Source organism: Spodoptera frugiperda, chromosome 17, assembly GCF_023101765.2.
Source record: "Spodoptera frugiperda isolate SF20-4 chromosome 17, AGI-APGP_CSIRO_Sfru_2.0, whole genome shotgun sequence".
NCBI classification, from domain to species: domain Eukaryota; kingdom Metazoa; phylum Arthropoda; class Insecta; order Lepidoptera; family Noctuidae; genus Spodoptera; species Spodoptera frugiperda.
In genome coordinates, this window is record NC_064228.1 from 1,462,159 (window position 1) to 1,489,449 (window position 27,291).

Genomic DNA, 27,291 nt, shown 5'->3' on the forward strand with positions numbered 1-27,291 from the left:
CGACGTGAAACAACGCTTGCGTTATGTTTCGTTGTGTGGATGAGGTTACCGGAGGCCCAATTACCTTCCCAATCTTCCCAATCCCCGATTCCCCAACAACCCTTAAATTCCTAACCCCCAAAAGGCCGGCAACGCACTTGTAACGCCTCTGGTGTTTTGGGTGTCCATGGGCAGCGGTGATTGCCATCAGGTGATCCGTCTGCTCTGTTACCGGCTTTACAACATAAAAAAGCTAGCCTATTCCTATGCCAAAAATATTTTGCCCGACTCGGGAACTAATTTAAGTCATTAACGCCATATTACCGCCGGAAACAAAGCCCTTAAACGTTGCTATATTTAAACAAGCACAGTGCAATCATTTATAGCTTTTTGCTTGCTAAACTAAAATTGGACCTAGTCGACTTCTGAGAATACCAACACAGCTGTACTAGAACTGTTAAAGCAGAAACCAGTAGTCACCCTTATGTTTGAAAGCAATAAGGTTGATATTCAGATGTGATCATCAATAAAACTCTAAAGAAAGGAAAATAGGCCTTATACTTTATGAGATAAGATTGAAATCAAGTTATGTACTTGATCAAATGACTGTACCTACAAGTAAGTTCAACTACATTGTAAACTTAGGCTAAATGGTTGTAACTTTTTAAATCATTTGTTTATTGTGCTAAGATTTGTGTTAGACGTAAGATGAGAGTTAGGCCGGGACTCCACCAAAGCGGAGACGAGACGAGCGGAGAGGAGATGTTTTTTAAACAACCAATAGAATTGAGTTATTGACACGTCTCCTCTCCGCTCAGCTTCAGTGGAGATCGCTGTGCGGAGATGTGTAATATTTGTAGGTCGCGATGGAAGCGGAGATGTGAGCTGTGCGCGGACGACGCGCAGTGGAGACGAGAGATGTGAGCGGCGTGCAGTGAGCGATGTCACCCTCCCCCCTCTCGCCCGCTAGCAACCCGCAGAACCCTGCGCGCGCGCCGGCCGGCCATCTTGCTAGTACCACGCCCCGCACCCGAGCTGAAAAACATCTCTTCTCGCACAGCACACAGCACACCGCACACATCTCCGCTTTGGTGGAGTCCCGCGAGCTGAAAAACATCTCTTCTCGCACAGCAAACAGCACACCGCACACATCTCTGCTTTGGTGGAGTCCCGGCCTTAGAGTGCTTTTCCACCAGAGATGTGTTATCTAGCTATGCTCCGAAGATGTAATAGCTAAGCTGTGAAACTATGTGAACGTTTCCACTCATACTAATCTATGGAGCTGTGCGAGGAAGATGCAGCTCGAGTATGCGAAGTATCGATAGTAGGGAAGCCATCCATAGCACGCATCTTTTCAAATAAAAACGCAGCTTAGGTAAGTCCGTTTTCCGGAGCTGCGGACTACCTAGCGGGTTTACTGTGGCTCCGGCTCGAAAAGCAGGAGTAGGAACAGGGTGGTTTTTAGTCTAAAAAAAGCCTATTGTCTAAGAATGGAATAGACAGTCACAATAACATCTTATTTATTAAAAACAACCATTATAATAAGATGACAGGTTGTTTATTTCAATAAATTACTTAGATACGTGTGGCAAAGCGTATATCGGGCAGTAGGTAGACGTAGAAACAACATAAATACACCATTTTGTACGTGGCCATCATAAAACACGCACTTACGTAACGTATAGGTAAACAAAAACAAGTGAATTCCTTTGGCCGCGTCCGATACATGTAACGGGGTATTTTAATATGTTTGTGTTTGTATGTATTGGGCTAATTTTTGTTGTTTTCTCATATGTTTTATAGTCTTTTAGATTTCTAACCGCAGAAGTTCTGAAGTCTTCGTAAATCTATCTCTCAAAGAAGAAAAGAAAAAAGAGAGAGAGAGATAGCAATGTAAAAATCGTTCCCGCAAGAGTTTTGCGAAATGTTATTTTATAGTTTTAAAAAACAATTAAAATTTTCAGTTGTCTAAGTACTTTTCTGCCAGACTGCAGAGTGCATTAAAATTTTTTTCTTGATATTAATTCATTTATTTACAAAGGCTGCATTAGCTGAATTAATACCGGATGATATTCTTACGTTAGAGCTTTTTCTATTTCATCTAATATACTTCTTAAATACGTAACTTCCGACCTCATTATTATTATGCATCCCAATAGTTATAAGACAAGAAGACAGATAGATATTAATATATAAAACAGATATTTAATAAACAAAAATAATTGGGACACTAATATTATAATATGTATAATTATTTTAATGAACATCTTTATAGCTTAAAGCAATTATAATAATGATCAATTAAAAAATCCAGTTAGTAGTTACTGTTTTGTTTCTTTAAAGCTTACCTCGCAAACGCACGCGACTTGCTCCTGTGTGAAGCCGAAACTCGGCAGGGGAGCATCTCTTGGGGGGCTCGACTCCCGCTGACCCCATTCGGGGCCCCCCAACATGTCCAAATGCTCGTCTCCAGCCACTTTGATGCAATTTCACACCAATCTCGGAGAAAAATTAATAAAAAATGGCGGATTTTTCGCAAACCGCAAGAACTGTCATTCACTTTCCCGCACTTTTGTTTTTTTTTAAATAACGTTTTTAAACTTCGGTATATCAAGTGCGTTTATAAAGCAAATGTTTGCACTTCCACTGTTTTTCGAAAATACTTTTAAACGGTAAATAAACATAAAAAGGCGGCAGTCCCAGAAATGTTTAAACAAAAGCGATCACCTTTTAAACGTCGATTACTTATTTGTGTTCCGATTTCGAAAATGGTTTGAAGTTTGTTTATTAAAAACTCACTCAGTTGTTTTTGACGTTATTCTTTTTTTGAATTTTACTTTTTTAATTCACTCCCAGTCTCTGTCTGGTTAAAGTCCGTTCACACCATGCAGTTTTTTATGTTAAATAAATGCTTTTTAAAATTATTTTTGGTTTGATGTGTTTCACTCCGATATTGGTTTTCTCTTCTTTTTCATTTTATTTTAATTACTGCTGACGGTCACTGCGTTCACCTGTAACAAAGAAAATAATTTTAATTAAACCCCTGCTAATTTAATGGTCATAAGTAAAACAAGGACAAGAACATTAATGCTTAAAATATGGTCGATAATTAATTCCCGTTAGCGCCTTCAGGGTACGGAAACCATTATCACGAAGACAATTACCACGTCATACCTAATAAAATTACCATTGACAGGACTTTATTATTTTCAACGCAGTTCTTTCAAATGGGTAGGGAACGAATAGTTTGCAATGCATTTAAGATTTGAAGATTGAGAGAAATTTAAGATTGCGCATTATACGATAGTACTTCATTTGAGATAACCTGCTTATGTCGTATGATATTTCAATAAAATCTATGTATCTATTCTCTAAATACTTTTCCCTACAAACAACATGTATTTGCATCGCCAATAATCATCTTAGTGCAAAAAAAACACATAATTTCTGTAAATAACAACATTATTTTACAATCTAGACGAAACGGTAGTGCATTCATATTAATGAGAATTAGGGATGGGCCAATAATTGATCCTTGGGGAACACCCATCGTTTCTTTAAGAAATTTACAATGTCGAGTGATAAGTTTCGTAGTATTCATACATGTAATGCGTTACCCTTAGGTAAATTATATATTATAATATGTTAAACTTGATTGTTATGGAGCTTCTAGTAAATTATAGAAGAATATGTCTACCATTAGTCTGACTTAAAACTAATATCACCTTAATCAAATGTATTTTTGAGAATGTTGTTTTGTCGCATAGCAAAAATACGCAGTAAACAAACATTTGGCAATACTTCAGATTCATAAAATAGCTAGGACCTTGGAAAATATACGGTGATGGAAAAACGGCAATAATAACAAACTGTTTAAGTTGCTTTTTGCATAACAGAAAATGGGGAAGTCTTATAAAATTCGGATAATCATACTTAGGTATCTAGCAAAATAATTCAACTACTATCACAATTTTATCGATATAAAAGTGTTATGCATGTTGATTAAAGGAGAAATAAATGATTGACTTGACTGAAATTACCATCAAAGTTTTGATTAGACAGCTTTCAACAAACAAAACTTCCTCACATTTGTATTATAACAGGACTGCACTTAAACTAATAAATTCACTATGAATTCCTACCCCTACATAAAACCCCACAGTCAGACCACATTAAATCAATTTCTCATCGCAATCAACCACAAAATCTTCAAAAAAGGGGACCTGCCATCAATTTTCCATATTTTTATCACCAAAAAAAACATACCAACACGTACTTTGAAGCATTACAGAGATCCAGTGACGCGACAACGCAAGATTTAGTACAAAATCTTATAAAACAATCGAAAAATTTGTGTTACAATGCCTAAAATGCTCTGTAAAGACAAAGTTTACTTCTGTTTCTGTCTCTTTCTCTTCTATGGGTTTAATAAAGTGTGAAAGAGATGCAGGAGGGTCGTTAGGGGGCACGATGTTAAATGTTTGGTGTTTTAAGTAATTTTTATCATCGACACGATCTGTAGGGAGAGCTCCTTGATATATGGAGTTGACGGGTTAACAGTGATGTGCATTTATTGTCGATGTTTTGTTTCTTGTTTTGTCTCCTGACAGTTTTAGCGGATAAATTGTGTCATAGAGAGTATGAAATGGGATTGTTTGGTGGTTTGGAGTTTTTTAAAGGTCGTTGACTTGAGAGTATTGAGAGTGGATTTGTTCATGGTTCTCTGCGATATGTAGTTAAATTTTACTGGACATTTAACATTAAATAAATAAATAAGTATTCTAGGTAATAATCTTTATCCTACTTATATTATAAATGTGACAGTTTGAGAGTTTGTTTGTATGTTTGTTACTCAATCACGTCAAAATGACAGAAGAGGTCGGGACAAAACTTGGAACAGTGGTAGATTATGGTCTGGAATGATACTTAAGACACTTTTTATCCCACGGGAACGCGGGCGAAGCAGTTGGAAGAAGCTAGTTGATTTTAATTTTATTCTAGTTATACTAATAATAATCCACCATGGTACAATTTTTAAGATTTTATCAATAAAATAGACATGAAAACAGTCAATAAAAAAAATATTAACACATTTTTTGTTCCAAAAACTAGATAGAACAAGCTATTACGATAAAATTTATTCAAAGAATAAAAAAAAAGCGTAATAAATAAATAAATAAGGCCACTTTGTGAGAAAAACATCGAACGTCACCAAACGTCTCTAAAACACATTTTAAATTTAGAATCATTGAAGAAATTTAGGTTGCATTTTGTAGTCACATTGTAACGTATTTGGATGCCTTCCAAATGGTTCCTATTCGTCAACTGAAATACTTTAAGATACTCAAATTAATACAATTCTTATAAAAGCTAAAATATGTCTGAGATATATTTTTTTAACGTATATAATATAAGTCTGCGTTTGGCCACCAACCCGCTTACTGCCAAGACGGCGAAAAGACAGAAGGGGCCCAGTAGAGCTGATGCCTGATCTGGAGCTGTGGACTACCTAGCGGGTTTACCGGGGCTCCAGTTCGAAAAGCAGGAGTAGGAACAGGGTAGTTTTTATCCAGTAAGAGTCTGACACATCCTCTCGCCTCGCACAAGGCAAGAGAAGTCAATGGATGATTTTCCTCCCTCAACAAAAAAAAGGACGGCGAAGCGAAGATGTGGCCGAAGATGGAGCACACAGACTTTTTATCGTGTACCTATTCACTCTGACCTTGAAAAGACCCGGGTTGTATTTCTCAGGAAAAATGGAAGCCGGCAGATTGTTCCATTCCCTGGCTGCACGGATTAGGAACGTGGATTCGAACCGTTTCGTTCGCACCCAATAAATAATAAATTCCGTTCTTTTTTTCTGTCATTTTGCAACGTGACAGAGATTTTATTGTCTATGTGTTTGCGTAAATTCTTTTATCTATGCTCATAATCTAAGATGGCTATCAGATTGGGACGAGCAACGTTCATACTATTTTAAATCAATTAACTTATAAAATATAAAATATTCAGTGATAACAATCTCTACAAATGTTATTATGTTTAGCTGTTACATAATACATGTAAAATATAATAATTAATCCTCATTAATATTATTATAAATGGAAATCAATAATATTATGTTTGTTTGTTTGATATGCTTAAACGTCAAAACTATTGAATCGATTTTGTTGAGTTGATGGAAGGTTAATGCCAATAGACACCTACATTTATCGTAAAATGATTATTGTATTTTTCGAATGGGCGAAACCGTGGCTTAAAACGAGTATAGAATGAATCACCGAACAATTTGTTTACTCAACATTTTTGCAAGCTACAATATTTCCAAGAAACACCACGCTAGTGATGTCCAATCATAAAGATGCGATAAAATTTGTAATTCTCCAATTAACATTCTCGTAGCCCGGTCCGTTGGCGCCACTACACAGTATTTTACATTAATAACGACAATCGACATCGCAGACCCCATCACTATTACCCCACGTGGCGTCCGCGATCCTTATCGAGCAACACCAGCTGTAAAACCGAAGATTTATCGATATTTTACCACTCCACGATGGTCGAACAAATCACACCACTATTTAGCGATTCGATTCCTCGATATACCAATTATTCGATTGTGAGTTTGTCAACTGATTTTTTTAAAGATTAAATTCTATTTTGACTGATTTTGGTTTGATAAAATTACTGAATTAATTAATTGCCCATCTTATGTATGTTTAAGATGGAATGTCGTTCTATTCATTTGAGTTAACCTTGTTTGATAACAATAATATATTTGTTAAGAATTAAGACTTATTGCCATCAAAGGTAAGCATGACGGCTGAGTTTGAAATGAGCTAAATAATTGCTGAACTTAAGACCACATAGGGCAAAAAAAGAAGGCTTTTCTTAAACTTTTGATGACCGAGATTTGATATCGATGGTGAGACCGACTCGTCTGGAGAGAGTCCGCAGGACCAACGGCTTTACCAGCTTTTCAAGATACGGGTGTGAAATACCGCCGAACTTCCAGACTTCAGACTAAGAATGGTCATTTTACTCAGAAAATGCCATCGCGACACGTTGCACAGCAGCTGGTCATCCAGCTATTGCGCCAATCGTGCAGTTCACTACACTTCATTAGCAGAGACTGGGTAGCATAGCTTCACTCCTTAATATACTTAAAACTTATAAAGTGTAACCTCCAATACTCCTGACAGACGTGGAAATTTTGGCAGACCCTTCAATGAAGAACTTTACTGTAGTCCACCAGTGGCCAGACACAAACATGATGATAATGTAAGAAATAAGATGCTAGAAAACATCCACAATAAACTTTTAATAATTTTCAATACAACTTCTAAAGCTGACTATACTTCTAAAATGTTATGTATAAATTGAAAAATCAACTGTCATAAAACAATTCTTATCAAGCAATTAATCTTTATAACTTTAGTTAGACGAGAATATTTTAAAAAGGAGGAAAATTAGAGGTTAGGAATTCCTTAACATTCCACGATAAAAATATTTGTTTCATTCATCCAAATAGCAGCACTGCATAGGTAACCTATTTTTAATTTTAGTCTAAGTTTATTTACGTAAAGTCTGGAAGTAAGGAAACTAGGCTGTTCATGTGACTCGTTCTTTTATACTTTTTATAGAGTTCATACGTAGTGTAAGTATAATATTATGTTTGAAACTAACGAAATTGCGATTTATGGTAATAAGTAAGAATATTATGAAAGTATAGGTAAACAACAAAAAGGCAGTTTGATCGGATTATATTGTTATAGGCCATTTGTTAAATCTCTCAATCTTATAAAAAATCAATCCAGTGTTTATGTTAAGAAACTCGTAATTCAAAAACATTTGATAATCGAAATGTCTAATAGTATTTTACCCAATTCATATATATGAACCAAGACCACATAGTCAGCACACAAGTAGCAAGCAACTTAAATAAATAAACACTAAGCTCAACCAACTAAGGCAGCTTAAATTCCAATTAAAAAACATTAACCTCTTTCGAGCGATTTGACAAAACTATTAATTAAAGGGCTCGGACAACCGAACGCTCGAATAGGCCTAACTCAATTGAACCCCAGATTTTATCAAGAACCCATAAAATGGTACTCTTATGTTTCGAAAACCTCCAGGAGGTTAATTAATGACCATGTAGGACCATATTACACCACGACTTACGACCCTCAGATTATAATAAACTTGGGAACATCGTAACATGTGTTTTTCGGATAATATTATTGAAAATTTTAATTAATTGCCCGATAAAACTCGGTTTGATGGTTTTAGGGGACCTCCAATCTTTTTGGGACGAAATGGAGGCTCTAATATATCGGGGGATAGTTTCAAAGTGACATGTCACAGCTTGTTTCTCGATGTCAACGTTTTGTTTATTTTGATGACCATTTCTGGGATCCCAAAAAGAAATCGGGTCGTCCGAAATTCAAGGATCGGTTATGTCATCTGTTGTATTTGTAAGAATAACAATTTTAATATTGCCATTTTGATGATGTTTGTGACGATCGTTATTAAAGATAAAGTCACTAAGATATTCTTTTCATTCTTCCAAAACGTTATCATTGTTATCGAATCTTTTTTCAACATGGTCTTTACAACGATTAAGTTACAGAAAACCATTTTATTTATCGTTGGACACTTCTATAATTTCATAAGGCAGTATTGGTCGCTCCGTGTGGTCTCGGCTTGAGAACGGGTACCCCTATGACACTTCACCGTGATTTAGAGCGCATGTGAGGATCGGGAGGCGCCTAACGTTTAGCCTCTTTTAGCTTAGTTCGTATTTGTTTCAATTATAGTATCTTCTATATTTTTTGGGGCTTGTAAAAAACTGTAATGAAGCTCCAATACTTTTTTCCAATGCTGCAATAATTTGGCTAATATTTTACTGAGAGTTGCTGTAAGATCCGTCGGTGTTCTGCAATTTATTTTCTCTTGTTAGTAATTTTGTAACTAAGAAGGAAGTTCAATGAAATGCTGGTAGCATTAAACTTTTCCTAAATTTAGAGATCAGCGATCATTAATAATGGGTATTTTATTCAGTTTTGCTACAAAGCAATACAGAAGTAAGACATAAATGCGCCGTCCATGAACACCCAAAACACTGGACGCATAACAGGAGCATTGCCTGCCTTTTAGGGGTTAGGAATTTGAGAATTGTTGGGTGTTCGTGGATTGGGGAGATTGGGAACACAACGCAAGCGTAGTTTCACGGTTTCGGTTTTCTGTGAGGTCGTAGTAACGCTCTGGTCAAGCCGGCCCATTTGTGCGGAGGCATGGCTCTCCCACACTCTCCTCTAAAATCATTTCTCTCTCTTTAATAGAAGTTGGATATTGTTCATCAACATGGCACTCTTCTAAACACTCTAGCCCTAATCGAGGATTAACATATCTGACGTAATGTGAAGGCAGATTAATACGCCGGTAAATTAAGACCAGTCTGTGGCGTGATCTGCCAACACATGAGTCATTGTATCTGGGGCGTTTGGCACGACCCTCAATACTGAACTAATGTGGTGTACGAACGGACAATGATCTTTTTCAAATGGAGTATCCACTGTTTTGTTGATCACTTGAATCGTATGTGTGGGAGAGCCATGCTTCGGCACGAATAGGCTGGCTCGACTGGAGTGATACAACGGCCTCATAGAAAACCGACCTGAAACCACGCTTGCGTTGTGTGAGTGAAGTTTCCTGAGACCCTACTCCCATTCCTAATCTTCCCAACCCCAATTCCCCAACAACCCTTAAATTCCTAAACTCCAAAAGGCCAGCAACGCACTTGTAACACCTCCAATGTTTCGGGTAAATAGGCGGCGCCGGCGGCGATTGCTAGCCATCAGGTAATCCGTCTGCTCGTTTACCGACTTAAACCAAAAACATTAATAAGTATTATATCAATGTTTTTAGTGACTTTTAAATTCTTTTACTTAATCTCCGTGCTGCCTACCAAAAAATGAATGCTGAATTATCCAATTTAGAGCACTCGTTGGGAAGTTAAGGCGCGTACTACAAATTGAATGAAATTACACAACAGAACTGATTTCTATTCCTTTCAATCGGGATGTGGCTCTGGCTGACCAGATTTAAACTCTTTAATGTCCATTCAACCATTCAATTAATTATAATGACTAAATGAATCATAATTACTGATTAAATGTGAAGCAATGTTGATTTTAAGTGCATGATGAGATGATGTCATTGTATTTATTCCTCCAAGGAGTAGGCAGAGGCAGTTTTTGGCAGTTACAGTCCCATGTAATAGGATAACAGAGCTGCGGACTACCTAGCGGGTTTACCGGAGCTCCAGCTCGAAAAGTAGGAGTAGGAACGGAGGAGTTTTTAGTCAGTAAGAGTCTTACACTCCCTCTCGCCTCGCCAAAGGCGGTAGAAGAAATTTGATGATTTTCGCCTTAACACGTTAACTGCCACGTAGGTTACCGGTGACCTATGTCAGTGGAGGATTTGCCTTCAACAGTTTTCTGATGGCAGTTAAAGGCTTAAATAAAATAATGATAATGTAATAGGATAATGATATTTATTGGTGAAATAAACCCGTCGGTATCGGTCAAACCATTGAAAGCAAAAATAAATGTCCGTGTGGACATTAAGATAGTCATATAAGCTAGTAATGGAAAACTTTGTTTCACGATTATACTTAATGCTTGTTTACAAATAAATGAATCAGATTAACCATATAAATTATAAATTTAAAAGTTTGTTGGTTTGGATGTTTTTCCGTCAATCACGCTGAAACGGATTTTAATGAAATTTGGTATGAAACTACAGAACAGATTTTGATGAAATTTGGTATATAGACAGGGTATGAGCTGACTTGGGTGATAGAATACTTTTTACCGCACGGAACCGCGGACAATGCTGCCGGTAGAAGCTAGTTGGTTATAAAACGATAAAAAAATGCGTGTTAGAACTGTTTAAAATTTTAGAAGTGTACAAAATGATTCATTCATGTAACACAGTTAGCGTCAATATCAATAGAAATAAATCATGAAACTCTTAATAAACAGCATTAAATGTAATCATTTCATTAACCCATGAGAGTTAAATGAAGCTTTAAACATAAACGTCCATTTGTCACGTACAATTTTACACAGGACTCATAAAATTATAATAAAATTAAAACATTAGCTACGAAAACAGAAGAACAAAGAAATTGTCTATGATGTTTAACACCAAAGAGTATAACATCAGTCAAGCGGAAGTTATGTGCGTTCTAAATTCGAAGTATTCTTGTCTCTGTTTGATTTTGTATTTGGAATTCCTGATATTTTATTTTTTATTGTGTTTAGGCTTTTGACTTGTTTATAAATAAATATTTCTTTCTGTGGATTGTTTTTGTACAGTCTAAATTAATACATTTGATACTTTTGTCTTTTTAATTATTTTCTATTCTAGGAATTTTAATAAATCACGTCTGTATTTTAGCTATTCTTGTTCTTTGTTTTTATCGATATCTATATTTGAAAATCCATCTGAAATGTAAATATCTAAATCTGTTGTCTGACTATTCGTAGTATCATTAATTAGTCATTGTAAAAACTTAACGTAACAAACATCTTTAAATCATCTTCTCTGATTTTCTTTAAACTAAACAAATAATATAAGTTTTTAAACTGACATGGTCCTTAGAAATATCATTAGAACTTAAAACGAGATATTTACGAGTTATTGCGAGTTCATCCGTGATCATGGCGCTTGCAACAGTGCCGAAATATCGAAAACTCATAAACATAAATAAACATGGTAAATATCCCGTTTTAAGTTCCAATGATATTACTAAAAATCATCACAAATTTAAAATTAAAAACGTTTTTACGTTTGTTTACTGCAATTTTATTTATATTTTTATCATTGGATAGTCAGTCACATTTTGATGGAACAGAGTAGGTACATGGATTTCCTGATAAACAGAGATTTGCTACACTAAAAGAGGTACTTAAGCAATTTTCATCAAACTCTTTGTAGTATAGTTACCTATGTATATCATGTATCTCTTTTATTACGGTGTTTTAGGCGCTTTGCACATGGAGCAACTATTGGAGCAACTGGCAACTGGCAACTAGCTGTTTACATATATTTCAATTGAACCGCGCACACATAGCAACTCGAGTTTCGAGTTCCGGTAATCGTCAACAGTTTTCAGTTGCTGTAATCGATGACTAAGATAGTTCCTAATTTGTCTTTGTTGGCGCCGTCGACGGCGACGACGTAATAAAATGAGAGCAAGTGCTGCTTCTTCGATATCCATTGTCACACTGAACGCTGATCGCTGCGTAGATTTAGCAACTCGGTTATGAAAGTTGCTCACAGATTGCCATAAAATTGCGGCAAACGTAAACGTTATAGCAACTATCAACTTTTTACAAGAAACTTTTAAAATGTTGATAGTTTCCTCAACTTAAGTTGCTCCATGTGCAAAGCGCCTTAAGAGTCATTTTCCATTTTTCATTTATTCATTTCATTATTCCGTCATAACCTATCATTCAACACATAGGTACAGAATAATCCAATTGAATTTAGACAAAAACTGCCAAGTCAATTTTAATGAAAATTGACAGATAGTTATATATTATCCTGGGTGGTCATTGTCAATGTAATTATAAAGGATAAGCATTTTTAATGATAGATATTGAGGCCCTTTCGTTTCAAATAATTTTTGTTTGTCTAGACATAAATAAATAGGTAGGCGTATAAGCCTAAGTAACTTTTAAACGGGACAAAATAAACAGGTAATCTGTAAAAACACTATTTTTTTCATTTTGTTTTGTTCCTATGAAGATTATATCGTCTGACAATCTCTACTAATCTCCAGAGCATCACTGAGAGATAGCAAAAAAATAGTTTGTTTATAGTTCGAGAGCTTTTTGTCTCCCCATTCAATGTGAATGTTTAGCACAAAACAAAACACGGCTGCCGTCGGCTGGCGATCTTTAAAAATAAGGAAGACAGGCCGTGGCATACTCACACTCATGTGCACCGCTAAATTAAGATCCGTCTCACATCACACCAACAGCTTTAACAAGCTAAATGCTAAAAATAATATCCCCACCAGTGACGAAACACAACCTATTTACGTTTTACTATTCAAAACTGAAAAAACCGTTACGAATTTATAAATCGAACACAGAAAATCACCTCTAAACAAAACACACTGGCATACAACACGAATAGAATTCGAAATTCGACTTTTTTTTTAAATGCCGTCAATACCAAATTTAAAACGCGTGCGCGCCGCTCGAACGCTAAAATGGAACTGGTTTGACTTGAACTTCCGTCGGGCCGTGTGATTGGTTGAGGTGAATTAAAGAGATGGAATCGTCCAATGGGGGTGTTTGGTGGTGTTGAAGGGTACCGCCTCTTATTGGTTGGTGTGTAGGTTCGCCATTTTTCAGTTTCGTGAAACAATTGGGTTTGTTATGTAGGCGGTTTCTGACTATGACGGGTTAGCAATTTGTGTGGCGGTATGGATATTTTCGATGCGTCCCACAATGCGGGGATATATGTTCCAGCTGACAATATTAAATCATGTGGTCGTGATGTAACGGGTGGAAGTCTTTCTCGGTCAATCAGACGGTTGGGTGCTAAATTTGAATGTCCCAGTGGCGGTGGGCGATACAGGTCGCAGTGTCGATGGACTTTCCTTAATGTGGTTGTTAAATGCTTCTAGTTAATGTTATTGTTTTATATTGGGCTTACAATGTTGTGCTCTCAGGACTGAAAGGCTGAAAGTATTTGAATTCAGTTTAATAGAAATAGTCCTGATACCTTTGAAAACTGCAGTCATTAGAAATGTTGATGATATCTTGTTCATTAAAACAAAACACGGAGATTAAAAATGCAGTGGTTCCCAAACTTGTCTGGACTACGACCTATCTAAATTAAATTCCTACACCCACCTTCAGGGAATTCAGCCGTTACCAATATGAAACATAAAATTCAGAAACGTTGGTTAATATTATGTCTTTCTACAGATAGGGCCCACTAAAAAATCGCTCGTGAAACATAGTCTGTCGAAACCTACTACATTTTTACCTACTTACTACGAATTTTAAGATAAACAAAATGTTCACACTAAGCTAGACTTTCAACACAAATTCCAGATTACACATCATCGTCTGCCCTTCCCAACCATTCACAAACTCCAGACAGTCCAACCTCCTTTCTCAAAGAACGCACAGTCATCCTATTTCATTCAATTGCACTTAATTAAGTCGTTCCCATATAAAATCAAGCCGACGTCGCCACGTGAGCAAATATTACAACGCTACATTGTTACCCAGTATATTTAAATAGGATAAAGACTTTTAGTTCGGACGTGACGACTTGTGCTAAGAAAGTTCATGTGTGTCACGACACGACATCGTGTTTTTTGCCTATAGGATTATGTAAAGGTACCTATGTTAACTTTGCTTAAATGACAATTGATTTGTGATTATCGTGAAACAAAAAATCTAAACACCTACCACCCTAGGTAGGTACCCTCCAAGTAGGTACGGTATCGTTCTTTGGTCGTTTATAATATTATTTTTCTAATTGAAGACTTGGAACCTAGATCCTGCAATGCGTTACACACTTGGTAAACATGAGGGATATCTTTATATATATAATTCTTCTGTACGTGTGTATGTCACTGAACTTCTCTTAAACGACTGGACCGATTTTGATGATTTTTTTGTGTGTGTTCAAGGGGATCTGAGAATGGTTTAGATTCACAATTTTGTCCGCTGGACAATGTTTTTTTAATTCATTTTTAATTAATTAGTAGTTGTTGATTTTGGAATGTTTTACATTGGATACAACAGACGGCGCTACCATCGCAGTGTCAAATATTAATGACGTTAGATATTGTCATAACATTTGAATAATAATTTTCATCAAAATGGTCCAGAATGTTTTAGCTTATTAATAAAATTTAAAATTTTCAAATTAAAGACGTGTAGACAGGACAACGTCTGTCGGGTCCGCTAGTATTTGTATAAAGATCTTTATTCAGCAGCGGATGTCTTCTGGCATTTGTCAATAACCTGTGGAAGGCATCATCCTTTTAGGTATTAGCCAAATATTAACCACAACACGATAGTTTTCGGTTAGTCAAATGCAATACTTTTATGGAAATGTCAAAAACGAAGTGTTTCTATGAATTTTGCGATCTCCCGATTGCAACTTATGACGCCATGAAATTTTTGCGACAAATGCCATACTTATTTTTACCATACTCAAACGCTATTAGCTAGAAAACTTAACAAATAATTACATCTTCAAATTAATGAATGAATGAAATTAGTAAAGATAATGTATTGTAGTGAAAAGTCTAAATAATTTGTTTTTGATCTAGCAAACAACCCAAATGGAGACTCTTTGCTATTATTGAAAAGTTCGAAATTCGGAAATACCAAAATACAATTTGTTTGACGTAAAATCTAACCTGTGAGACTTTATCCCAGACTGAGTCATCGACTAACAAAGCAATCGAAACAAAAAGCAATATAATACGTTAAAACAATAAGAATTACAAACTCAGCATCTTCAGCGTCAGCTGTGTCATATAAACATGTGCTAATTAGAAATACTAGTACAGTAAGCTAAAGATTAATGCTATATTGTATAACATGTGTAGAGTTTAATATTCATCTTGTAAAGTGGACACGTGCACTCTTCTGTAGGGCACAAATGTAGGTTATTTTCTAACCTGGAGCTGCGGACAACGTAACAGGTTACCGTTAGGTGGATCTTATAGTGAGTACCTAGTAGGTACCTAGACTATTTCTACAGCCCTAGAGAGAATACCTAAATAAAAGGTGTAGGTAGACATATTTATGACACCCGGAGCTGCGGACTACCTGGCGGCTTTACCAGAGCTCCGACTCAAAGCAGGAGAAGGAACGGGGTGGTTTTTAGTCAGTAAGAGTCTGACATTTCCTCTTGCCTGGCTCGCCCAAGGCGGTTGAATTCATTTGATGATTTACGCCCCTATAAAAAAAGCTAATATTGGTGACACTTAATGATATTTTGGTTTTCACCATCCTACAAGTTACATTTAACAATAAGGGAGGTCAACAGATGGTGTAGGGGTCATTGTTAGAATCGGCAATTTATATAGTTATTACTTATATTGACTGCGTACCAAAAATCTCATCGTCAAAACTATTTTCTTATACATTTTCGTACCAATATCGTATCGTAATCGTCACGTAAGTTCTTAATACCTTTCTTTCACTTAAAGACCTTTCTTAACTTCAGAACGTATCAAAGGTGCATTCGTTTGCTCATTTCGCCTCTATTCTTTGTTAAATGCATGTTTAAAAACAATTCTCAAGGCATTTCATATTTTACTTGCGGTTCAATGGTTCCGCAGGTAGGTATACCTACTTTACTTTCTTTTTTTTTGTTCTTTATTTCTTTATTAAGCCGATTTTTTTTCAATAAGTATGTAGTGAAAATACGTACCTGTTACTTTTACACTAGGATTTTCTCCTGTTTCTTAAGTGCGATTACAAACATACAATTTCACATGCACATGACACTCTTTTATCTTTTCTTTATCTTTTATATAAAACGTTGCCCCACACTAGGATTTTCTCCTGTGTCGTGGGTGCGTTTACAAACATACAAGTTCACATACACATGACACCCAGACCCGAAACAACAATTTGTGGATCACACAAAGAGTTGCTCCGTGCGGGAATCGAACCCGCTACCCGTTGCGCGGCAGCCAGTTGCCCAGCCACCGCACCAACCGTGCAGTCAAATGCTTAATAAGATGTCCCAAATCTTAACCTAAATTTTAGTAGTTAATAGACCCTTTAGCTACTTAAAATCTTATCTGACCAACGCATTCAATTCGCAAACCTTTCCGAACTTCATAAAAAAACCGATCACATAACAAATGACAAATTGATACACAACCCCCTAAATTAAGTCTTCAAGCCGACAGACCTCTAGAAAAATCTAAAAACTAAAATTGAACTTTATAACAAGAGGGATAAGGTTGACAAAAATACTTCAAATATACTTCTACTACGTCTAAAAAAATACAAAAAACTAAAATTAAACTTTATTACGAGAGGGATAAGGTTGACAAATACATTTTAAATAAATCGTTTGTTATTTATATTACTATAATGCATTGAATACGATCATTACACGGTTGTTTGTGCTTTTGTTGCCTTTTGTGTTCTCCCGCCATTGTCGTTTGACGTTTAGCGGTAGCCATGTTTTTTTGGCGGGATACAGATGACGTTTTGGAGATCCTGAATAGTTTTGAAAGTTTTTCAAATTAAGAATTGGGTAGTTTCTTAGGTCAAAAATAAATTATTACAACATTTCTATACAATAAAATATTCAAAAATAATCACACTCTCATTCATAAATTTGATGAACTACTTAATTTTCGATTTTTTCTAGCTAAATTTCTAGAAATAAGTCTGTTATTTGACGCAAAAAATATGACGTCATAATTTGTAATCTAAGTTTGTCAAAAACGTAACATTTCGATAAAAGTATTAAATTTGACTAGTTGGAAACTACCGTATTTAAGATGTTTTGAAATACGTATGAATGTAAGATAACGAAATTCAGAAGTTCTTTTTAATTCTTATATCTAGATTTTTTTAAGGTAAATTATAATCCTAACGTACAAATAGTAGTAGTAGTAACATACAAACAGAATGCCCTTCTGTCACTGTTGTGACAATTTGTGACAGTGAGTTATGATCTAAGGAGTTTGAATAAGAAAAAACTGTTAGTAACAGTTTTTTGACACAATGTTTATAATTATTGTGATTTGAACATTTGTACCAATTTTAAGCTAGGTGTGAATTTGTCGTAGGTCTAATGTCTAATTTGACCGGAGTATTAGAAACGACCCACCTTCATTTTCATAGCCACAAAACAACATACAGAACCCTCACAAAAACCAGGTGATGTCAAGCACTACCCTTCAACAGTCAAGCAGGCAACAACAAGACAACAATAGAGGATCGACACTGAGATAAAACTACAGAATAGATGCAAAGCCCTCGATGTAAGAGGGTTTATTAGAATAAGATGTTTATTTAGATAATGTAATTAGCATGGAATTATTTAGGGAACTGTTTCTTTTTTAAACGGTGATGTGGTTTGTAAATGTGACTGGTGTAGTGGTCTTGGGTTTGGTAAGGACTGAAGAGTTATTTTCATGTGCCAATAAGGCTGTTTTTCTAGTAGAGATGTGCTGTGGATGCGTTTGGCTTCCACCAATCATGTTAATTGGTACACGTAGCTTAGCACTGGTGGAAATGGAGCTATGTTTTTTGTATGGAAAAGACGTGCTATGGATGGCTTCCCTACTATCGATACATTGGTTAATGAGGCTGAGCCAGTGGATAAACCGAACTAGGTACCTAATGGGTACTGGTAACCAGTAACCGAAAGCTTTTACCTAACAACCATTTAATGGTTACTTAACCCAGTCGTTAGCAATAGTTTTCGGAACAAAATCGGTTACTAAAGAATAGTTTAAGTAATCATTAAATGTCTCTAGATAAGGCAGTAAGATCTAGAACTAAGGAATTAGAAACATCCAACCACTAGAAACTCAACAATAACCAAAAAACCACCATAAAAGTCAAGTATAGAACTCGAAAGGTTCATAAAAAACATCGCGCCCATATTAAAAGTATAACAAATAGGGGTGTCTATACTCTATGGTGTAAACCTCCATAGCAGGGGTGCTAACAATATGCTTGGTAACGACATAAATGACTATAATAGGAGCCACAGTTTGGGATCCCGTGGAGAATTCACAAAACCATTGCTAATGTAGTGTGAATTTGTGAGGAGGTGATTATATGTGCATTTATTATTTGGTGTTGTGCTCTTTTTGTGTTTCATTTTGTGGATTTGGATAAAATCTGTGAATAGACTATAAAATAGCAGATTTACATGGTCAATATCTTTTTAAATTAAGCTATAGGTATGAGGTTAAGTACGTTTAGTAGAAATACTGAAACTTAAAGTCTAGACAAAATAATAAAATATGATTAAATTAAAAGAACTGTGCAAGTTTATTCTACAGAATAAATACTAAAGTAGTTTCGTTCATATTTGTCCAGAAAAAAAAAATTAAGTGCGCTTCTGACACGATATAACCAAACGACGAAAAAAACCAAAAGATTTTTTTTACGCTTTACAGGATGGCGCTTGTACACAATCTTCAAATTATATTCCCATACGGAACCAACTACATCCCACTGCAAAAAACATCATCCCTACTTAACATTAAGAAGGGTACTTGAGTAGTGCAGTACTTAATTGTGGCATTGTGCAGTACATTGTACAAGTTATTATTATGTTGCAAAATTATTATCTCAATAACTATTTTATGGGAATCAAGATTGATAACGTGTGAATTGATTTTTACCATTTTTTGCGTGGATTGTTCAGCAGACGTTTATCTAGTCTAGTCTTTTTTGATAGAATGAGAGATAATCATCCAGTGGTTTCTCCCACCCTGGGCGAGGCGAGAGGAAACGTCCGACTCTTAATGCCTAAAAACCCACCCCGTTCCTACTCCTGGTTTTCGAGCCGGAGCCTCGGTAACCCGCTAGGCAGTCCACAGCTCCGGATCAAGATCTAGTCTAGTCTAAACCTAATGAATAAAATTGCATATGAATATACCTACGACACGTACACCCAAATCATATTTTTTCAATCATTCTGTCTGACTGTCTGTTTGTTCCGACTAATCTCTGAAATAGCTAGACCGATTTTGACGAGCTTTTATTGGTAGGTAGATGGACTAATGAGTAATTTAGGCTACTATATTTTAGAAAACAATGTTATGTTTTAGCCAAAAACCCAAATTCCGGCAAAAGTAGTTATTTTAAGCCAATTTAAGCGGACGAAGGAGCGGGCAACCGCTACCTAGAGCTAGCTAGTCATCTACCCTATGGAGATCGATCGTCAGCTTTCCTCATGCAACCATTATCAGCAATACAGACGATTATCTTGACTAGAGTATGGTACTATGGTCATATGTTGCAAAAGTGATATAGGTACTATGACTATACCCACGAGACGCCTGAGATTATTCTTCCAGAAATTTTCAGATATGTACGACGTTAATTTTTTTATAGTATAAGTCGATTAACGAGCAGACAGATCACTTGATAGTAAGCAATCGCCGCCGTCTACGGACCCCCGAAACACTAGAAGCGTTAGAAGTGCGTTGCCGGCCTTATGGGAGTTAGGAATTGAAGGGTTGTTGGGGAATCGAGTCAAACTCCATAACGGGCGTACTCGTATGATCAATCTAGCGATTTTCAGATATAGATACAAAAAAAAAACTATTTGAATATCATTATTTTCAATGAGATACATAATTACCATTAAATATCTATATCTGAAAAGCACACGAGTATCTACGCCCGTTTTGGAGATTGACTCAATCAAGAATTGGGAAGGGTGGTAATTGGGCTTCCAAATCAAGACATAATAATGAATTTGAGATATCAATAAGTATTTTAGTCATTTAATTTAATTAAATTTAACTTAATAACTTTGAAATAAATTTATAACAAATACGTGATATTTTCCTCCTTCTCAGCTCATTACAAGTTCAGAATTAATTTCCAATTTTCCGTGAATTCATTAAAGCTCAATTACTACCTATTTCCAATAATTTTCCAACGTAGAATTTAAACAATATATTTCAAATCGATGTGGGCATGCGTCTTTATAAACCACGCCCACCTATAGAGCCTTCGATCTTGCATCTCTTTCGCAACGCCGTCTCACTCTTACATAGTTTAAATTTAAACTTCTTTGAGATGTGTTAACAATCAAATAGTTTTGTATGAGAAAAGTGTAGGCAGAGATATAATACTGTTCACTTACTGAGGTCACTTAAGTGTTGCTCAGGAATTCGACTTACTTTTTTATGGTATAGCCGGTAAACGAGCAGACGGATCACTTGATGGAAGTGAATGGAAGCGACTAACATCAGCACCTCCATGTAAACTTTATTAACTAATCATATTTTATTAAGTAATCATACGTAAGCCACGAATGGGCCGGCTCGACCGGAACAATTCCACGGCCTCACAGAAAACCGACGTGAAACAACGCTTGCGTTGTGTGAGTGAGGTTACTCGAGGCCCAATTACCCATTCCCAATCACCGATTCCCTAACAATCCCTAAATTCCTAACCGCAAAAGGCCGGCAACGCACTTGTAACCCTTCTGGTGTTTCGAATGTCCATAGGCGGCAGCGATTGCTTTCCATCAGTTGATCCATCTGCTCGTTTAACGGCTTAATAGCATAAAAAAAATACTTGGGAAAAGGACTGGAAGAGGAGGCAGTTTACTACAAAGTAGCTAACAGTCTCGAAGGTATCATCAAGCCCATTGGCAACTGTAGTTAAAATACAAATGGCAACAAGACTACCCTACATCTCATAAAAACGATTTTATTTCATTAAAAAAAGTGTAAACATTTTAAAAATGTTGTAGTGATGTCAATAAAACACATAATTTGATTGTCCCGCGTCCACGGGACCGAATTCCCGGGATTCTCACACGGTGTGGCGCGTCGCCCGTCCTAACTTATTTACGACTTATTAAAACATCCCGGGGTAACAAGTACGGGCGGACGAAAGTTTTTGTTGAGGAAAATGCTTATTACTTATAGTGCAAGTACTATGAGTAGATACCTACTTGGTTTTCTGTTTTAAGCTTTTTATATCCTGAAAGGGTAGGTAGAAATTTCATCAAGTAACACCCTTTTCACCAGCTATGAATGATAGTTAGGTGTGCGTGCCTATTAACTGAAACTGGATGCAATTGCAGACTCACCACACAGTTTGGTAACCGAAATTCTCAATATGTTATACTATTATTAGGTAACGCATTTTTTATTTTTTTATTTATTATATATTTGTAATCTAATATTACAAAAATGTGAAAGTTAATTTGTTTGGATGTTTGTCCGTCAATCACGCTGGAACTACTGAATGGATTTTGATGAAATTTAGTATACAGATAGATGACTTGGGTATACTTTTTATCCAACGGGAACGCGGGCAAAGTCGCTAGCAGAAGCTAGCATACAATACAAATAACACATGTTACAAATACTATACATACATCTTCATAAAAAATACTTTGTCCGATTAAATAGACCCTGAAATCCTTTGCTAACCTTTGCGTTTCATACCACATACCCATCAGCGCCACAATGGTAAACTCAATCCATTTCAACTAAATTAAAAAAGAACCAAAGCCAGTACTTTCGTGATACACTGCATCAGTACGTACACAGCGGACGCGACAGGCCCACCGCGCGGTAACCGGACACCGACGTACGTCACACACGGTGCCCTATACCGGCCACGGACAGCTGAGCCAAGGACTGATGGCTCGATTCTCGGGGTCAAAAAAGTAGGCACTTACTAAGGCTAAATTATAATAGATAGAGAATGCGCTGATCCCATCCCAACCCCTTTTTTAAGCCACTGAACACTCGGTTCACCGTAGGCGTTACAAGTGCGTATCCCAACCCCTTACCTAGCGGGTTTACCGGGGCTCCGGCTCGAAAAGCAGGAGTAGGAAGGGGGTGGTTTTTAGTCAGTAAGATTCTGACACTCCCTCTCACCTCGCGTAAAGCGCAATACACATTGAGCCCGCCGGGCCGCCGACATATGTCGGCAACTTTTTGTCGGCGGTATAGTTGGCGACTTCACTTATTACAAGTCGGAAAAGTTGGTCGGCGGCATGTTGGCGGCTTGAGATGAGAGTACATTAGCGCTTTGGTCGATTTTTATGATTTGGGTGTTTTGGATTCCACAATACCTCCTTCTCGCGATAAAGATTAATTAACGTAAGACATTTTTCGTCGTCCCCACTCCATGTCGTAAAAAATCACAAGCACGTCACTACAGGTTGACGGCGTCACAACTGAGCACAGGCGTAACCAAGCCGCCAACATGTCGGCGGGTAACACGCGCAGATGCATGTTGCCGACATGATTCTTTTCATACAGGCCGCCGGGTTGTGTCGCCGGGCTTAGTCGGCGGCCCGGCGGGCTCAGTGTGTATTGCGCTTAAGCGGGAGAAGTCATTAGATGATATTACCCCCTAAAAAAAAAAATCCCCTATTCGGCTGGCATCCCACAAACTTATGTTGTAGGTATTCTGCCTTCTCGTTTCACCCACATTAACATCCCAAAACAACCTTTTTTTGAGGGGGGAAGCCTTCAAAAGGCGCCTAGCTTTTTGGGGATAAAAGACTAGGGAGTGTGGGATTTTTTACCTCACTGAAACCACCCCGGTAGCCACCTAGATTCCCCACTCTATGCATCCGCGGCCCCAAAATTAATGCAAGGCAATAACACCTACTGCAAGCTTAATAAGCAGACTGATAAGTTCGTTTAAAGTGTTCAAGTTTAACATAAAGTACTCCTGCACAGTCATTGTCAAATGTGTAGTTCCTCATCGGCATTTACAGTGAATAACGGTGATTACAAACGTTTTCTATCTGCAACCCCCAAACGATTATAAATTACAGACGATATTTATTATATTTACTCATATCTTCCACACATTTGTTCACAACGTCATTATAGACCTACCGCCTGCCTCGGGTAACTTGAGACGGGTTACCAGAGTCTAATAAAACAACACCTTCGGCCGACAATGTGCTGGTAAATCCTCTGGTGTGGCGGGCGCTGAATGCTTACCATCAGATGAACTGTCTGCCCGTTTACCGGCCTATTACATAAAAAAATAAGTAGGTGGGCTTTTGTTTTTTGGGACAAGCCCGCCACAACCTCCCATACCGCTGCAACTCCTGTACACCAGGATCTACAGTAGATACAACCATGAAAACAACCGGAACACTGAAGTCCGGCGCGTCACAGGGATATGAATGCCTGTCTTGGATCCCGCAACGAAACAAATCAAAAGATATTATTAGAGGAGAAGAAGTTGTGGCTTGTTAATTTTATTCAGGACTTTGTGTACGTGTATCTAGCGTAGATCTTACAGTAAGTACCTAGTAGATATCTAGACAATTTCTACACCCTTTTTTAAGGGAGGAAAATCATCCAATGACTTCTCACAAGCCCGCTCCCTTGGGCTAGGCGAGAGGGATCGCAGACTCTTACTGACTGAAAACCATCCGATTCCTACGCCTACTACTAGAGCTACTAGCGTAGTCCTACTATCAGACTACCTAGCGGGTCTGCCAGGGCTCCGGCTCAAAGAGCTGGAGTAGGAACAGTGCAGTAGTGTTTATTAGTCAGTAAAACTCTGACACTCCCTCTCACCTCGCCCAGGTCATAGTATAATTTTCTCCCCTTAAACAAAAGCCATTGTTATAAAAGTTTTTAAACTGACATGGTCAGTAACACTAGTAATAGAACTCGAAACGGGATATTTACCATGTTTTTCTAATTCTATGAGTTTCCGATATTTCGGCACTGTTGCAATTCATAATTCATAGAATTAGAAAAACATGGTAAATATCCCGTTTCGAGTTCTAATAAAAGCCATTGTTATGACAATGTTCCTATAGCTACTAGCCATGGAAACAAATATAGACAACTAGCACCACAGATGACAACCACTACGCTCCTGGCACCATCAGGTACAGAAATTGCAGTACACGGTATTATGTAAAACAACATCATTTCGGTACATTTGCATTTATATTGGGTTTCAATAACGTTTTTGTTTATTATGATCAAGTCGTTACAAACTTAATTATTTCACCTTATTGTAACCCCCTATTGAGCAAGCGTGGTGATTAATGCTCAAAACCATCTCCATAGGTATGAGAAGAGGCTTTGATCAGCAGTGGCCACTAATAGGCTGATGGTGTAGACGAAATATCGTGGTAGCCCGGACGTTTAAGACGTCCGCTTCTCATGCCTTAGAGTGCGAGAACAAAACCTACCATAGGCAAATAGCAATGTGACTTTTACCGAGTTATATGTACTTTCTAAGATTATTTAGACAATGCTGACAAACGGTGAAGGGAAACTTCGTGAGGAAACCTGGGCTTATAATTTCTAATTAATTATTTGTACAATTTTATGGGCATTTAACAGCTCTGTATTAATATTCTTACCTATTAAAGTTTAATGGATTATTACTTATTAAAGTTTGTAATCGCCAAACCGCAATGTGAAAACGTCATGATCAATGCTCAAACCTCCGTGTGAGAAGATGCTTTGGTCTGGTCACTTACATGCTGTTGATGTTATGTGTGATTTTGGGTGACTGACATTACCACACATGATACGGTAATTTGGAATGCTTTCTGTAAATACGCGCATCGCTTCCAGCGTGTATCTCAAGAACCCAATTCTTCACATTTGACAGAAGTCACTCTCTCTGTAGATAATGAACTGCAACGTTTTAACATATCTGTAGGAAGCTCATAGTCCTGCATTAGACTGTCACGAGGTGTTGATTATTATCTTATGTACAATGGGGCTACAGTAATACATTTCTCAATATATCGGCCATGATTCCTCTGCGGGAAAAAATCCTCTACTCTACCATCAGCTATCTCTAATGCCTTAGAGATAAAAAATTTGGAGACATGACACTGGATCGGGCTAAAGGATTAGGAAAAGGAAATGGAAATCCTCACTCATAAGGTAAAATACTAGGTACCTACGCAAGCGTTGTTTCACCACGGTTTCGCCATACAGAACATCTGATGGGAAGCAATCCATGGACACTGGCAACGCCAAAGGAGTTTCTAAGTGCGTTGCCGACCTATGGGTGGTACGGGATTTAAGAAGGGATTGGGAATATGGGAAGTCAGTAAGGTCAATAAGGGTCAGTTAAGTAGAAATACTCCATGTTTAATATTAAAGCAACTTTAATTAGAAAGAAGAAATTATCAATATACTGGACGCCGAAGTATTTATTTTATTGCTAAAACAGAAAAAAATACTGAAAGATAAATCATGAGCGAAATATTTTTTTAAACTGTTTCCATACATAGACATGTGGCGCCATCTAGTACAACGTAAAGTAAACTAAGACTAAGTTTATGTGACGCAGATTTGACGTCAAATGTTGTACTCAAAAACCAAAATAATCTTCATGAAAACAATAAAGTAGGACGAACAGGGCTACAAAAGCATTGTGGGAGGTCTATATTTTGGTTTAAATATAGTTTCATAATAACGCGTATGCTACGCAGCGCACGAAATGTAGCTGACTTTCACCCCCTTATGTTTTGAAGGGCTAAAATATACTAGTTGTTTAACTTCAATTTGAGCAAAAAAATGTTATAGGTAATAATAAATTATGTACTGATAAAATATCGATGTTATTAATTACCTAAGTAATTCATTGTTCATAAAACTAAAAGTAAGTATGTAGTTCCTAAATTGCTGTGTTTATTTACTCAAAATGCACCCCATACACCTAATAAATACCAATTCTATAGTTAGGTATCTTAGCAATAAGATTTGCAGGCTTGACGCGATCTCATTAAAACCGCGTCATTTATTCCAAAGACAATAGAAGTTGATTGCAATTATAAATGTTGCCAATCTTTATATAGTAAACCAACATGAGGAAATTGTAGTTTCTATCGAAAGCTTGTTGGTTATCTAAATGTGATAAATTTTTACACTCACACAGTAGTACTCTACTGTAAATTTATTTTTAGATATAAAATATTTTTGTTTAACATTTCAAAAACAACGCTGATGAAACGTATTTACATATATAATATTATTATATTCCAATAAGAATCTCTATAGCATCATATTAGAAGTGACTATGATTTGCCATTAGGCGTTATGTGACATCTACACATGCTAAGCAAACATACATTTTATAAACACAGTTATGCAATTTCGCAATAACGATACTGATGATATACGAATAATTTCAATAAACGTTTTGATATTCACTTTTAAGTACTTTATTTTTATTTCACTCCATTTTAATATCGATCGATTTAACCAGTAATAAAAAAATCTTTCATCCCACACAATAAACCTATTAAAAAGATATTAAGGAAATTAAAGGCAAAAACGTGGCAACATAGTGCAAATACTTCTAGATACTTTTGTCTATGGTACATAGGGAAGAGACTACGAGTCACTTTTAATCGAAGCTTGTCAACAATAATCGATTACAATTTCTTGAAAGAACTAATTTTAAAATCACTGTTATTTCCCAATCTTTGATGAAATTATGTAGTATTATTTATTCACTTTGTAAATTATACTAATTTTATTGATGAAACTAACCGTTTTGACATCGA

General features: G+C 36.6%; 1 protein-coding gene across 1 annotated transcript in view; it reads right to left on the minus strand.

Annotated features, from left to right (window-relative positions):
• The window catches only part of LOC118276749 (homeobox protein SIX2), a 32,872-nt gene extending 19,589 nt beyond the window's left edge, over nt 1-13,283 (minus strand). Inside the window, exons 1-2 of the mRNA XM_035595267.2 lie at nt 12,986-13,283; nt 2,328-2,990 (exon numbers count right to left, since the gene is read on the minus strand). Of these exons, the coding sequence (XP_035451160.1) occupies nt 2,328-2,432 (105 nt within the window). The 5' untranslated portion in view covers nt 2,433-2,990; nt 12,986-13,283. The remainder of the gene's footprint in view (nt 1-2,327; nt 2,991-12,985) is intronic.
• Nucleotides 13,284-27,291: the final 14,008 nt, after the last annotated feature.